General features: G+C 40.6%; 1 protein-coding gene across 1 annotated transcript; it reads left to right on the top strand.

Moving 5' to 3' along the window:
* Positions 1-83: 83 nt before the first annotated feature.
* On the top strand, positions 84-15,528 carry LOC146257568 (LHFPL tetraspan subfamily member 6 protein). Its single transcript, XM_084674552.1, has 4 exons — positions 84-553; positions 1,035-1,548; positions 12,802-12,900; positions 13,539-15,528. Exons 2-4 carry the CDS (start codon positions 1,164-1,166, stop codon positions 13,655-13,657), a joined length of 603 nt encoding a protein of 200 aa, XP_084530678.1. The 5' UTR covers positions 84-553; positions 1,035-1,163; the 3' UTR covers positions 13,658-15,528.
* The last annotated feature ends 238 nt before the right edge of the window (positions 15,529-15,766 follow it).

The raw sequence follows: 15,766 nt of genomic DNA, 5'->3' as shown, positions 1-15,766 counted from the left end.
GCGTGATGTGCTTGTATTCGTCACTACACACTGGTTTTGTAAAAGGCAGACACATTTGTTAAGGGTGATGCTAATAATGATGATCAGCCTTCTCTCAATTTGGTTGACTCTTGCCTCCTCAATTTTGAATCGCTCTTTAATTCAAATGACACTGGTTATGCTACGAACAGTAGACAGTAGGCTATGAAATTGTGTAATAAACTAGAGATGGGGACTGGGGGTTGTTTGATTGATGGTCCCCTTGCGACAAGTGCGGCTCACAGACAACTCACGCCCTAGTCTTCCACACCAGCTCAAGCAGGAATGTCGATTCGCAACTGTGTCAGATGATTTGCCAGCGTTGAGCATTCGCCAGTTACAGTCAGGCTACTTTTGCCTTGCCTCTTTTGCAGTAGTCTCCCAATCATAACTTTTGTTCATGGCTGTTGGTGATGATCTGACAACCATTATCGGCCAGAAAAGTTTGTTTCGGCGTTTTTATTCCTGCTTCGTAAATGCAAAATGAAGATATATGGATTAATTCAATCAAGCGTTAATTGGATCCTGTCATAATGTAAGTTATATTTTTGTATTTTTTGTCACAAACAAGATGCTGCTAAAGCGCCACATTGTCATCAAGCCACGCACCGTCTGCTTAGTGCACGCATGCCAGAGATCACTTGTCCCACTGAATATTCCTTGGGCCGTACAAACTTGCCTGCAAACACTTTTAACCATTTCTGTCGCATAATATAGGTTTTTATTTTAAATGCACCAAACAACCCTCAATATTTTACGTCTTTGCGTTGTTGATACGAATAGTAGTAATAAGAGTAATGACTTCATATTTTGTTTAAATATTAAATAGACACATGTATGGCGAGAACATTTCTTTGTTCCATGTCCCAGTGTTCCTGCATAGAATATGTTCTTACACTTTGAATTACTCCTGTTTAATCTGACAGTTCCTGCAATAATATGTTCTTCCACTTTGTATCACTCCTGTTTAATCTGACAGTTCCTGCAATAATAAGGGCACTCATTCTATCTTTCAGGGGACAGTCACTGTCACAGTCATAAGATGAGCCTTCTGGTCATATCCAGTTCCAACAGCATAAAGAACAGAGTTGAACTCAGTGAAGACTATCAAGACTACTGTTACTAGATCTGTAAGAGTGGCTACTATGGCATCTAGCCTGACATGTGCAGGTTTCATATGGACCCTTCTGTCCCTCCTGTGTGCTGCAGCCTCCTGTGTCGGCTTTTTCATGCCATATTGGCTGCTGGGTTCTCAGATGGACAAGCCAGTGTCCTTTGGCACATTCCGACGCTGCTCCTACCCAGTGAGGGACGAGGAGATGCAGGCCACGGTGATGTTGGAGCAGTGTGGGCGCTATGCCTCCTTCCAGGGCATCCCTAGTCTGGAGTGGAGGATCTGTACTATTGTGACGGGTGTGGGGTGTGGCCTGCTGCTTCTGGTCGCCCTTACTGCCCTCATGGGCTGCTGCATCTCTGACCTCATCTCCAGAACCATTGGTCGCGTGGCTGGTGGAATCCAGTTTGTTGGAGGTGAGTCGGACGTATTGATGTATTTTGAAGAGGAGACCATCACAACATATTTTTTCTCTGGTGTTTATACACAGTACAGTGAAGGAAAGTGATAGATAAAGGGAGAGAGACAGAGTGAGGCAAGAAGAGACAGATGGCCAACATAATATCTCTGAATGCTGAATAATCTTGATCTAAATGGCAGTGTTGTTCCAGGCACATTCTGAAGAGGGTTATTGGTGGTAACACAGTTCAGCAGCTCTCAGTGCTGTGTGGTTTATTGTGTCCTCTCTCTAACCAAAAGCCTGCAGGGTGGAAAGGGCCTGACAGGAAAAAGAAGAGAGTGATAGAAGGAGAGAGAGTGGAAGAGAACAGTACAAGACAAAGGAGATTAAGGAATGCAGTGTCCTTTTAGAGAGAACATCCACAATGTTGCTGAAGCAATCTAATTTCTAGTGCCAAAATCACTGAGGGACCGGAAGATGGGGACAGAGCTAAGATGCAATCTCCACAATTTATGGGGACAGATAATCAATGAATGAGGTACAGAGTTAGACAAGTAATAAGAGTGTGAGTGTGCATCATGGTGTGTCCTGTAGTTAATCATCCGAGTGCTGGCTTGTGTCCTTTGTGCTTCTTTTTCTTCTATTGTTGTGTGCAAATGAAGGGTGTCTGACTCAGTGAGACCATGGCCATTAACATATCTTCCATTCACTCATCTCAAGCTCACATGGCACATAATGGCTTCTTTCAGCAGTGTACCATAGCAGATGAAACCATTAGTTAAGTAGCTTTCTTGTTCTCTCTGAGGTCACCTCCAATCTGTTGTCATGTCTGGTTTTATGGTCAATCTATCAAAACCTCCCAGACATCATATTTCCTTTTGGTCTTCTTGTAATGAATCCCTCTCTGCCACTGTAGCTCAAAATGTTACTGCCATCCAGATAAGCAGTAAATTGTGAACATGTTGGCATGGAGGTGCTGGGGGCACCTTGCTGGCAGACCTAAAGAGCCATATTGTCACAGCCAGGATCTTTGTCCTTCTGCCATCTGGATTGATACCAGCACATTGTGTGACTCCTCTTCCTCGGTAACCAACAGAAATCCTTTGGTACTGCAAAAATTAATTAGATCCCTCTGAGTAAGGAATTGACAGATTTGAATCATTTTACCATTTACCAAGGAATATTCAAACCATGTGACCCATGGCAACTTCGGGGTTCACTCCCTTAGATAGTCATTCATAGAAGGCGATCCAGATCTTCAATACAAGGTAATGTCCTGAGTGATGAATACAAAGTAGATCATTGTCTGAGGTGATTCATCAAAAAGACTGCAGTCCACCCCATTCACACACTGAATATGCTCATTTTGAGCCACTATAACGACCTTCTGTTAAAAATTCAGTGTATTTTTCCTTTATCTAGAGTCCTAATATCCTTATATTCACATAATACACAGTGGGAACTTGCCATGGTAGCAAGGTATTGCTCCCTGGTTGTCTTGTCAGTAGCCTGAGGGGAGTGGACCACTGGCAGGGCAGGACTGGATTCTGTTCATGTTCCAACACGTATTACTCTTGTTTTGTTTCCCTCGTCTTTATCAACTCCATTCCCCATTATTTGTGGATATACTATATTGTATTATTTATTTTACACTCAATCTGTAACTCACTATTTCAGTCTTTGTTGACCCTGTTCTTTGTTCCCATTCCCTCTATTCCACCCTTGTCCGTCTGGCAACCCCCCCCCTGACTTCTCCACTTTATGGCTGTGCACATGTCTGGATGGTGTGGCAGGATGGGAAGAAAAAGATTGGGATAGTGCTCAGTGACCCAAGGGCTGGACCTGGACAGTAACAAAGAGAGAAAAATAGAGGGAGGGAGAGAATATAGGATGGATATCCCAGCTTCAGCAGGGACTTAACTTTGCCAAACAGGAAGTCTGGAAAATCGTAGTATAGACAGGAAGTTATTTCAGTCTTTTCTGGTGTTAAGTCATTGTTTTTACTGCTAAAATGTGTCGCCTGCTGTGGATTGTAAAAAGGGTTTAGACTTTTCCAGAAAGTTTGTCTAGTTACTATTGTTACTGAAGCCTTGAAATCAGCATCAGCAAGAAAGGAAATTATGTCATTGAGATTGAAAGGAGTAGAATAAGAAAATCCCATTTACCTGTCATAAAATATTTTTATAATAGTTTTATTGGAGAGCAAGAAATTACATCCAATGTCTCTATAGCAGCAGGCCCCTCTGGATTAAAACAGGTTTTAACAATACACAGTCACATTAGTCTCATCATATCTCTAAGATTTATTTTCTCCTTATTATCAAATGTGTTTTCAAACCATAAGGTGGATTTATAAATACAAAGATGTGTGCAGTATGTCATTTATTTTTTAAAGAGGTTTGGCTGACAGGCTAACCAATAGAGTGGCAATGGCAGTGGGTGTGGAGATGCTGTCAGTGTCCTTTCTAGCATTATTGTTCTGTGTCTCTTCCTTCTTCCAGCTGGTCATTAGTTGGGTTGGCTCACGAGGAGTTTCCACAGAGCTCTGTAAATGTTTTGGTCAGTTGATAGTTGATAAGAGAGAGAGAAAGAGCGCTTTGATTAACAGCCAAGAACTGAAAGTATTTAAGGTTAAGATCCATAATAGATGTCATTATATACCCTGGTGCCTTATTTTGCCTGTGAAGGTTAAGTGGTTTAGCACAAATGAACACTGTTTCAGTCCATGAGAATGCTGACTGTCGTGGCTCACCAAAGAAAAATATTTAGGCTAACGCTTTCCAGATATATACAGTATACTGTACATATTTCATGACTGCAAAAAAGGCTTAACATCAAGTGCAGCTCAGAACTAGCCAGCCATTACTCGGTAAACAGGATGGAATAAGATAAGCTGATACCATAAATGTGTACAGCCTTGTGTAGCTCTATTGATGCAGTCTTTTGAATGTGTTTATCAATTATAGACAGCTTTTTAAAATATATGATTACAGAGAAGGTTAGTTGATGATGATGGTAAGGTTGATGATGTATCTATGTTTTGACTGCTAGTCTGTGTGATTTTTTGCTTCAATTTATTTTTTCCTTAGTTGCACATGTTCTGGTTTATCTCTTGAGCTGCTGTCTGGGTGGGTATGAGGGAGAGATGAGGAACATCAGCAAATCACATCAACCCTCAGATTTTTAAGTGATGACCTTTTTTATAGGCAGTCTGCTTTTGTGTCTTTCAATTTCCCCTGAAACACTTTTAGTTTCTTTAACAAAATAACAATGTTGGCTAGAATGGAGACACCCCCACTTATGTTCAGCCCAAAGGGAGTCTTTCAGTGGTCTTTCTGGGCCTAGCCCAGCCTGACATGTTTACTGATATGACATGTTTACCCTCACTGTAGGGGCCAGTCTGTTCAGGCCGGTACCATCCTTTTAGTCAATGCCCACATGCACCTGTTGAGAATATGGTGAAGGAGGATTCATAATATAACACTTTTTTTCCACACCCCTGAAACCTCTTTACAGAGAAACGCAAGTGAAACCTTCAACTTCCAAACACTCAAGATGAGAGGTGAGGCCAGGCCATCCTTCATCCAGCTCTCAAAGTAGATTATTTGTCTACATTAAATGGGTTTAGTGGGGAAATTACTGAGCGGTAATGGAGCCGAAGTGGATGTTGATGCCATTTCCTTAACACAACTGCATCCCTGACCTGGCATAGCAAAACTTAATGTCCATTCAGGCTCTTACTTGGAACATGTAAGAGCTTGATAATAATATGCCTCACCATTAGATAGTAACCACAGATGTTCCTTTTGCTGCCAGTTAGAGTGGGATGTACTTTTCGCTGACATTTCAAATAAAGAGCCCTTAAGGCCCCCACTGTGATGAGAGCTGTTACATTATCTTATAAAGAGTTGTATTTTTTGTCTTCTGCTGTCCCAAAATGAGAAGTTTCTTATAAGTCAGAGGTAAGCACCCACCATTCAGGCTAGGTTCACTTAGGTCAAAGGGTGCATGTCCTGTATATTTGCATAATAACTGCAAAGCCATCATCTATAGACACTTTAAAGCCGAAAGAGATATTGATACAAAAATGTGCCTGCTGTGACATCCCCAGTTGATGTCCATTATGGCTTGAGTTTCTCCCGTAGCTGTCTGTCTGTCTTTCTGCATGAGCTCCTTTGGCTAAGGTCATCAGGTTACACTGTTAAATATGGCTTCTCCATTATTCATGCAGTGAAAAAGGCAAGAATGTGGACTACCCTTCATTAGCTCGCTCTTCTCTCTCTTTTAAAGCCACATCATTGGTCTTGTAAAGGGGAAACTAGTGTCACTTTTGTCCTCTTCCTTCATGTGCTTTCCGTGTACCTTCATTTTAACATGCCATTGGTGTCTTGATTTTTGTGGCACAAATATAGTTATGATTCATGAGGAGGACAATTTTGATTAAATATTCATATGACCCTTTACTCCAAGAGTTTGGGATTCAGAGGCAATGTGTGATTTTATGAAAAAAAGTCTGTAGATAAAAACACGCTCAAATGAAAATATCAAAAACTTTATAGGAAAGCCAGTGTATTATTCTAAATGACAGTATTCTGATGACAAAACCAGATGGGAGGATGTGAATACCCATCCAGGTTTAAGCATTTCTCTCACGACAAAAGGCTGCTGTGTATTCTTTTCAACAGATTTGGAATTCCCGGTTTATCTTTTACTGTTCAAAAATGTTGAGGCTAAAAAGTTCAGAAAATTCAGCTTACAGACAGTAGATCTTGTCAAATAGATAGCAGAGACATCCAGGTAGCAGTTTATCCAAAACACATCCCAGATAACACGATTTTGAAAGATTAAACAGTAGCATCTACTATAACATTGACAGTTTGACACAGTTCTTCTCTCAGCTTACAGAAAAACAGCTGAACCAGCCAGACACCTGTGCTAAGCTTTCTTGCCTCTGGGCTCACTATCCAAGGCTCAGTCCCTTTCCCTTTCCTCATCTTGCTGGTCCTGAACTCAGACCCCCCACAGATCTGCAATGTCAGTAGGGTGGGGCCTTCAGACAGAGACTACAAGGCATCGCACCTTGGGCCCTGGCTGAGGCTGAGGAGCTTATTGATGTGGTAGTAGAGATCTTCATCCTCCCCTGAGCTGTTGAAAGCTCTACACTTGTCACTGCAGGTGAGCCGCACACATCTGCTCTCCATCTCATGCCCCTGTACCTCCTCGTGGAGCTGGTGTCTTAAGCTTGCATACTGTATGTTTACTTAAGATTTCAGCTGAGAGAGCCCAAGACAGTGTGTCCCTGGCTTCATTCAAGCCACGTACCTGCCTCTCCTGTGTCATATTCCACTAACCTTTCCATGGCCCCTTTTAGAGAAGACTGTCTTGTGCTTGGGCCAAGCATGCAGATCATTTTACTGTGTCCTTTATCACAACACCTTGTGATAATGAGCTAATCGTTAGGTCCATGGCTGGGGAGATCATTCGTTGGTCGGGGGCATTGTGTTGGGTGACGTGGTGCTTTGATCCATGTGTAGAGCGTTGGTTATTCATTCAGAAACTGTCAACATGCAAGGATGGCAGACAGACACATGGAAACACAATGGAAATTGGCTGTTAACGTGTGTTCTACAACAGTACATGCTGCTAAATTATACAAATATCTGGAAAATCTGGATATTTCAACATTTAGGATTGTTAATGTTGGCCATTTCCCCGGCTTGGGCTACATAAATGCGCTCCCTACACTATAACCAGCAGGAATGTTGACTGTGATCCAACACTAATATACCAGACAGTAGCCGGTCTTTGCTGGGAGCCCTGAGGCTTTAGACCCAGCACCATTGCCTCATCTGTCCTTGGGACAGGCCAGGCCAGCCCAGACTCATATTTCCTACAGGCTCAGGCCAGACCCAGAAATCCCTCATTGATAAGGGCCAGACAAAGGTATCCCCACTGAATCTCAGTGAGTTGAAGCTGGGCTCAAACCCACTCATCTGGATAGCAGTTGTGAGGTAGATGACACAGATTTGCCCCAGAGGGGCTGTGTTTGTGTGTGAGTGTTTGGAGTGAAAAAAGCCATCCTCCCCACAAGAGTCTTGATCCAACACCAACTGAAGGGATAGAGACGTGTGTCTTTTGTATTTAAATGTCCTTACACTGACACATACAAATGCACCCTCCCTCTATAGGCTGGATTGTTCAGATTCTGATTTACAATGTCTGCATCACAGCGCAAGAGAGGAAGGCCCCCAGATCCCTTGTTTACACCATCACTGCCCCTCTCCCATCATGTGTGTACCAAAATGTACCTTTTGTTTATTCAGGCAAATGACAAAGAAAGAGTAAAAAAAAGAAACTATAATCAACAATAAAAATGAACAATAAGAAGTATGAGCAGAGTACAGCAGGGTTGACCAGGGCAGCTGGACTGTCCTGAAGAAGTTGAAAACTCAATTTTCCAAAAAGTCAAGGTTTCTTGAAAAAAAGTTATGGCTTGCAGTTGTGAAGTTCAGCTCACAGCTTTAAATGCCAAGATCACCATGACTGAGTTTCGTTCCATATTTTATGTGAAGATATAAATAGTAGTAGTATGCCATCCAGATTAATGAAGATGTGGTGAGACACTGTCTCTATTGTTTATGGTCAAATATCTTTTACAGACTGAGTCTGAAAGCAAATGCTTATTTTAGCTTTGGCTTCACGACAAAAGAAGAGAGGAGTTCATAAGGGAACACAGAAATTTGAGGGTGATAATCATTGAATAACCAAAGGGATATCTTTGTTCTCTTTTCATTTGATGTTGCTCTTTTTTGTTCCACTCATTTCTATTCTAATCCCCCTCTTTATGTTAAGAAATCCCCTCTCCACCCTTATCTACTTTATATGGGCGTTTTCAAATATATATTTCCCCTATCAAAGATATGGCTTCAGGTTGATATTTCTCTGTAGTGTTTACACAGTAGGGATTGTGTCACTGTAAGAGAGGTTTGTTTTACAATTTACTCAAAAAAATTGATTGGTCACATATCCTTAGCTGAGCTGATGATGCTTACAGAGAGTCACCAGATTCAAACCAATTTGTACCATGCAACTGTTAAACAAAGACATATAGACATTATTGTGGATATCATTGTATAATAATGAGACCATAATATTCAACACTGACAGACTGGAGGTTGTGGCAGATTGAGTTTATGGCTAATAGAGCTACAAAAAACATGGTGTGATGTAAGAAATCAACAAGACTGGCTAGTCATTGACCCAACTCAGCTGTGTAATACAATTTTTTTCTCAGTGATGAAGTGAAGCATCCTCAATAGAGGACAGATTTTGGTGGCATTTATTAAACTGTCTCAAGTGTGTAAGTGCTTCGCAGTAAAATAATGTATCACTGTCACTCAGAAACTCGCCAAGCTTACCTCCTACCTTCTGAACTATTACAGTTAACAGGCTACTTTTTAAGCTTGGTGCCTCCCTGTTTCTGCAGCTCATACATCACCATTGATTTTAATGGTCGGGGCTTGGGGGAGACTATGAGACCAGTGAAGAATAGATGGTCAGCAAACTGGGATTTCTGATCTTATTAATATTTTTATGGCTTACAAGGAGAAGAAACACTTTTATGATAAAACAATAAAACAAAAACATTTTCAAGGGGATGATTTGCGATGCTCGTTCAGAGGAAGCCCAAAGAACCATAATTCTCAGCCATTCATGATATTCTTCATTCTCAGCCTCAGAATTAGTTTTATTTAGAGGCCTGTTTTTCTTTTGAACAACCATACAAATGACGGCCAAACCCTTTTCTGATCTTTGGATCAGAAAGAAACCAAACACATGAACACAAATGGTTGAATGTAACCAGGAAGACTGGAGTGCTTCTGGTAATGACATAACTCTGTCCCTCACACTGTTCTGCCTGCTTTTCCTGTCCTCCCCACTAGTGCAGCTCTCATTAGTTCCCATTGAGTTTAGAAGGTCATGAGAAAATATGTTGATCCTGACATAATTCTGCATTGGTCGAAGACAAAGCAGTGAATGACTTGGAGTTACAACTGTCAAGAGAAAGACTTCTCCAGTAGCAATGAGAATACAGAGAATACCCCCAGTGTTAAAATAATGAGATCTTATGATTTTATGAGATCTTAGTTGGTCACATCTTGTGAATTCAACTCATTTGTGGCTACCCTTTGTCGTACCTTGGATTTCACCAGCTTGGGGGTGTGTCTACTCTATCAGGGGAACGTATGGGGTTTGAAAATGTCTGAGACAGGACAAAAAGATTCGCACAGGCTCTGCCTCATTCCCCCCCCCCCCCCTTTTAAGCATTTCCTTGTTTCTTTTTACTTCTCTTGCCCAGACAAAGGGGCGAAGGATGCCCAATTTAGTAACTGGTTGAGCAAGGACAACAGTAGGGAGAACCTAGTGGAAATCACGCAGATGTGTAAGCCTTTGAGCAGGAAGCTGATACTCTGTAAAGTCTCTCCACTCTTCTGTGAAGAGGATCACATTGACAGACAATGTCCTTTTGGAATTTTTTATGATCATAAAAACTTTTGTGTATAAGGCAAGCAAATAGATAATATACGCTTTTAGAAAGTTTGTATAATTTGTCTCTTTAGAAAAAGACTGACATGTTATCCATTTTCACTTTCCTTAAATCCTTTACAATTGACTAAGCCTACTTAATCTCTTGTGAACCTGAGGTATATTTTTCTCTTTTAACTGATGTTCCCATTAATGACAAAATGATCTGGGCATAATAAATACATTTCTTAGTTTGATGAACAAGCTATTGGTAGGAACAAATGTGCTGAAAACAGATCAATTCAACAAAAGCTTCCAATTAGGACTGAGGCCAGTGGAAGGAGGGGTCAGTGGTGGAAAGAGGCCTGTCGGGGGGACATGGAACACATTGAGCTGTCACAGGAGTGTATTCATCCCATGGAAACAGACAGTCCAGTGCCAAAGACCTCTTCTTCAGATACGCTTTTGGAGCTTTCACTGAGGTATCCTAAGGGAACTATCTTTGGTAACGCAAGACTACTATAGTAAGTTAAAAAGTTGGAATCCAGCTATTGCACCCTGAAACCATAATGTTTATATTCCAATCTACTCTTAAATCCCATCTGTGCCCCCCCCCCCCCCCCATCTCTTCAGCAGCTTCAAGATCTGCCTGCTTTGAGAGGGATTGACTGGAGCACATTCCATCAATAAGACCAGTGCTGAGTTAGCGCCCTCTAAACTATGTTGATCCTGTTAAAAAAGAGAACTATATATAATACAAACGGCAGTAACCTAAGCAGTATGCATGGTGTGGTGCTAAAATGTAGATCCTGAAAAGGGAGTGCAGCAGCATCATAGACTGCAGTGTGCTAAACCATTAAATCAAAAGCTGGGAGGTGCTCAAAATATTTAGATGTATAGGCTTTGATAGTGATCATGGCCCTGGACACTGAAGCACATATTTCAAGGATTCAAATGCCAACATGGCCCTGACCTTTCTCTACATTTGATGTAAACTTTGATGCATCAGAGATGGGTGGAGAGTGTGTATGGGATTATGGCCGGACTTCATACTGGGTGCATAACCGCAAGTAGAATTCCAGAAAGGTGTCCCTTGATTCTTTTTCCTAGGACTATTAAGGTCACACTTTTCCAAAACAGATACTTTACTTGCCCAATTTACATTACACTTTATCAAACTAAAAAATTGTTCTGTGTCAGTGTCACAACCTTATGTAGTGTTAGAATGGTGTTTGTGTGTTCCACTCCCCTCAGCATGTGTGACTCCATTTGTGTTGTCCACAGGAGGAACAGTGTCTATAGCCTGTCCAGGATGTTGGTTTAGTGATGACAGCTCCTATCCTGCTCCCTGTGGTCTGTTTTTACAGCTCCCTGCCTCTCTGCAGTTTTCACTTCCAAAGGGAACGTGTCACTGAATGTCCCCCTGGCTTTTACATGAGCCATTCATGTCCCAGACAGACTCCAGCCATTCTCTATCCTGCTCGGTCCATTCTCTACCCATTCTCTATCCTCTCTATCTAGCTCTTTCTCTTTCTATGACACCTCTTGGACTTTTGAATGATAACCATGAATGGTATTGTGTGAACATAGAAGAGGGCAGGATTTTCTTTCCCTATTGATGTGGAGTAGGAATGGTAGACAAAAGATATGAGCACGCCCAGATGTGGAGAAAGGCCGGGACATGAAAGGTCAGATAGAAAAGCAAATAGCTAAAATTCATTCTTCATTCAGTCAAGAATATAAATTACATTTAGGCGACTCTTTTTCTAAAGCATTGATAAAAGATTTATGACTCTCTTTTCTGTTTATCCTCTTTACCTTCTAAACCTTACCCCCCATCTCACGTTCTTTTTTTATCTTTATTATTTTATATCTTTATTTTTGTCTGCTGTTATGGAAACTAAATCCAAAGTACGATTTGAGACTAGTTTCATGTTTGTACAAATTTGACTTTTTGACCTGAAACAGTCCAACAAACTAGCAAAATATTCGGAATTCCAAAACATGGCCACATTTTTTGTGATTTAACTGTAGAACCTTTTATTCTAGCTGTTGATGAAGTACCTTAAGTTCTTCAAGTAAACTAAAAGGATGTCACGCCGCAGTATGTCTGCGTTTCTCAACACATGAAAGAGAATTTCAGATTTGGTTTAATATTTATTATGAATACATTACTGGTCCTGCCGAGAATGCTTCCCACTTTCAAACTCTCTGTGCATGTATTTCTCTATGGAAGATAGTTGTATGATGTTCTGAAGGCCACACAGTCACTCCACTTTGCGTTTAAACTTTATTTAACAGATGACTCTTGCAGGCAGTTGATGATAAGGATTTAGGAGCAGGGGAAGGAACATCTGAAGATCCCCGTCTACTCTGATTTTGCATTGTAAATGAGACAGACTTTCTCAGAGGCCCTCACAGGCCTCACATCATTTGCAAACATCAAATGTCTGATTATTTATAGAATGGACACCTGTAGTGTAAAGTCACCTGTCAGATACAGTCAGTACCCATAGTCCATAGTCTGTCTCTTGTAAGTGTGTGTGTTTTCAATTATACAATCAATACAATACATATTAAAACCAGCTCTGTGCCATTAATCTTTAAATCTTTAACTTCTTCTCTCTGGATTCAGCGCTATCCTTAACACATAGTGATAAAATAAACAATACATTGAACACAATCCCTGATGAGTGGGTTTCCCAATAATGATCACTAACTCCTCCCTTGTTGCTGTATTCAGGACTGCTAATAGGATCTGGCTGTGCCCTCTTCCCCCTAGGCTGGGACAGTGAAGAGGTCCGACAGACCTGTAACAACAGCTCAGACCAGTTTAAACTGGGTAAGTTAAAAGACAACAGCAAGGGATATATACTTTAACTCAAAGACTTCCATTTAATAATGTGGTGCTTTGTGTGTGTGACCTAGTTGTGGTACAATGCTGTGTTGTTAGCTTCATATTAGATGCTAGTTAATGGGAGGTGGATGTTGACCATCAGGCCACTTTATTTTGAACTTGTGCAACTAGCTTCATCAGTACTGAGACACTGGGAGGCTCTCCCATGAAACTCCCAGCATGCAATAGGAGAAGAACCAACCTGTTTGTTTATAAAACAGATATATTGTGGACCCTATCTTAAATTACCTGTATGCAATATTTTGTGAAGATATTAGGGTGACAATGATTATTGACAAACATTTTTTGAAAAACTAGTAATGGTACAGTTTGTAAGTGTTTAGTCAGCCACTTGACTCCCCCTCTGATTTGAGATCAATGTCTATAAAATAATTCTAGCAATACTATTAGTAAAGCAGATATGCTGGAGAAAGATAGGTTTTGAGATAGAGATTGAGTGCTACTCCAAATATGTGGTCACGGCCTGTCTCCTACAGGTTGTCTAAGACCTGAAAGTGGCCATGCCAAGGTACCAAAACTGTCAGATGTACTAATGTAACCCCGTTTCCTGTTTTGCTCTCAAGGTTCCTGTCAGATTGGCTGGGCATACTATTGCACTGGGGCTGGGGCAGCGGCAGCCATGCTGGTATGTACCTGGCTGTCCTGTTTTGCTGGGAAAAAGCAAAAGCAGTACCCTTACTGACGGAGTGAAGCGTGAGAGAAAGAAGCAAGGGACAGGGATTTGGCTACACAAGGGACGATTATGTGTCAGTGTACAGCACAAGAGAGCATCACACTACAGCACAACAAAGGCAGGATGATTAACAGTACTATGTTCATCTTTGTCTGAACCACTTCAGATACTTTTTGTTGTGGAGTGCACAACCATGTTTTCAGAAAGCTGACATTTTTCTCTGTTAGTTGAGGTGAAAAAAAGAAGGACCAATCCAAACATTGATGTGTATCTATATATCTTGTTAAAACAGTGTTTTCATTTCTGCATGGACTCCATGTTTTGTGATTTTTTTGGTGCTGTTAGGCGTCTCTGTGTTCATGGCTTATGCTTGCCTTAAAACACTGGGGGGGAAATCACAAAAGATACAAAAACAATACTGTAAATGCAATAATCTCCCTTGTGTAAAGCAAGCCTTTTTCTTTCATAAAACCCATTCAGATTCAAAAGACCTAATAATAGTTTATTAATGTATGCTTTCGATTTACAGCATGAGTTGTGTATGATCATGGATATTTGACCATATTAGCAAATGTTTTGTAAACACATTTCAATAATTCTTAATTATTTTCTGTTTGTAAATAACTATTCCTTATCTAGGTATTGAAATGTATATGTGTGTTTTTTGTTGATTTATTTGTACAGCAGAGCCAATTTCCACAACGTGGGATGGTCACGATAACTTGATTGGCCACTTTACCTTCACTCATAACAAGCACTCTCATGACCTTGTATTTTGCATTGATTTTAGTTCATGTGGTATGATTAGATAACTTATAGTTGGTTGAGATTAACCATATTATAATTGTGCTAATGTAAAAGGTATGTCTGGGAATGGAGATTAGCTTTGAAAATACCAGCAGAGATTGATATTTCAACAGTATGTTGTAATACCATGCCGCCATGTCGCCATCAATGCTTGTATGTTCAGTTCTGTGGAGCCCTCAAAGTTTAATGATCGCCAAACTATTTCTAGTATTGCATGCATGTTGCACACACACTTCTGTTTAACTCAAACATGATTTATTAAATAACAATATATCAATTCATAAGGGACTAACCAAAAGTGGAGGTGAAGGGCTTATTAGTAAAGAGGTGCCTCCCTTTCTACAATGCAAAAACCTTCATGAGGATGGGACTATCCCTCCTCCTACCACCCACTTCTCCATCCATCTATCCCTGTCCCTATTCCTATATTTCTGTTTTAAGTCCTTTCACTGCTATATATAGAACTGTATGTATGTTTTTGCCTTCACTCAATTTGAGTGAAATGCTCAAATGAATGATTAAAAATGGTATATGATTATTTTCACATTGAGTTCAACAATGCCTGAAAAAGAAATAGCACAGTGCATTTGATGGTTAATTTCCATGATATTATCTAGTACAACACGAGCATTTTTTAAAATCAAATGCTCAATCAACATGTAACATATTGTCTGCAAATCATTTGCTCGTTTGGGTTGGATAGAATACTCAAATCCTAAATTCAACACCTCTCTACTAATCCCCCTCAACACTTCTCAAGCACTCTATTGTTCTACTGCACTCTACTGCCATCTTGAGTCTGATTAACAGCTACAGTTTGTCCAAATGTACAAGGAACTTACTCTGTCCTGATAGACAGGATTTGGAACAAATCAAAAACTCTTAAAACTCTGATTGAAGGTGACAGCTTTCTGTTTGGTTTCTTAAGATTTCCACTGGGTCCTACTCAGACGTTATTGTCTTGAAAATAAGAAGAGAGCGTGTGCATAAAGTCTCTTTCACCCTTTATGACTGGACAAAGAGAATCCCACATTGCATTGTCACACTGACTGTTTTACTGTACAACTCTACATTCAAACACTAATCTTAAATTAAAAACACTTGTGTGGTCTCTTGGCTGCATGTTCTTTAAACTCTGAACTCTGCACCACCCAACATGTCTGACTGAAGACGTACCTCCAAATATTGTCCATCTACCATTGTATTCAGTACTTTAGTGTACTGGATTGTAAGAGATCTTCTGTGAACCATCTGTGTATTGAGGGAGGGCCAGTATTTTCAGCTGAGTTGAATTAACAGCTGTGTATTTTT

The sequence above is a fragment of the Hypomesus nipponensis genome, chromosome 15 (assembly GCF_054491055.1).
Source record: "Hypomesus nipponensis isolate SF chromosome 15, ASM5449105v1, whole genome shotgun sequence".
NCBI lineage: Eukaryota > Metazoa > Chordata > Actinopteri > Osmeriformes > Osmeridae > Hypomesus > Hypomesus nipponensis.
The sequence above is the reverse complement of the archived record's forward strand: the minus strand, read 5'-3'. Positions and strand labels throughout refer to the sequence as shown.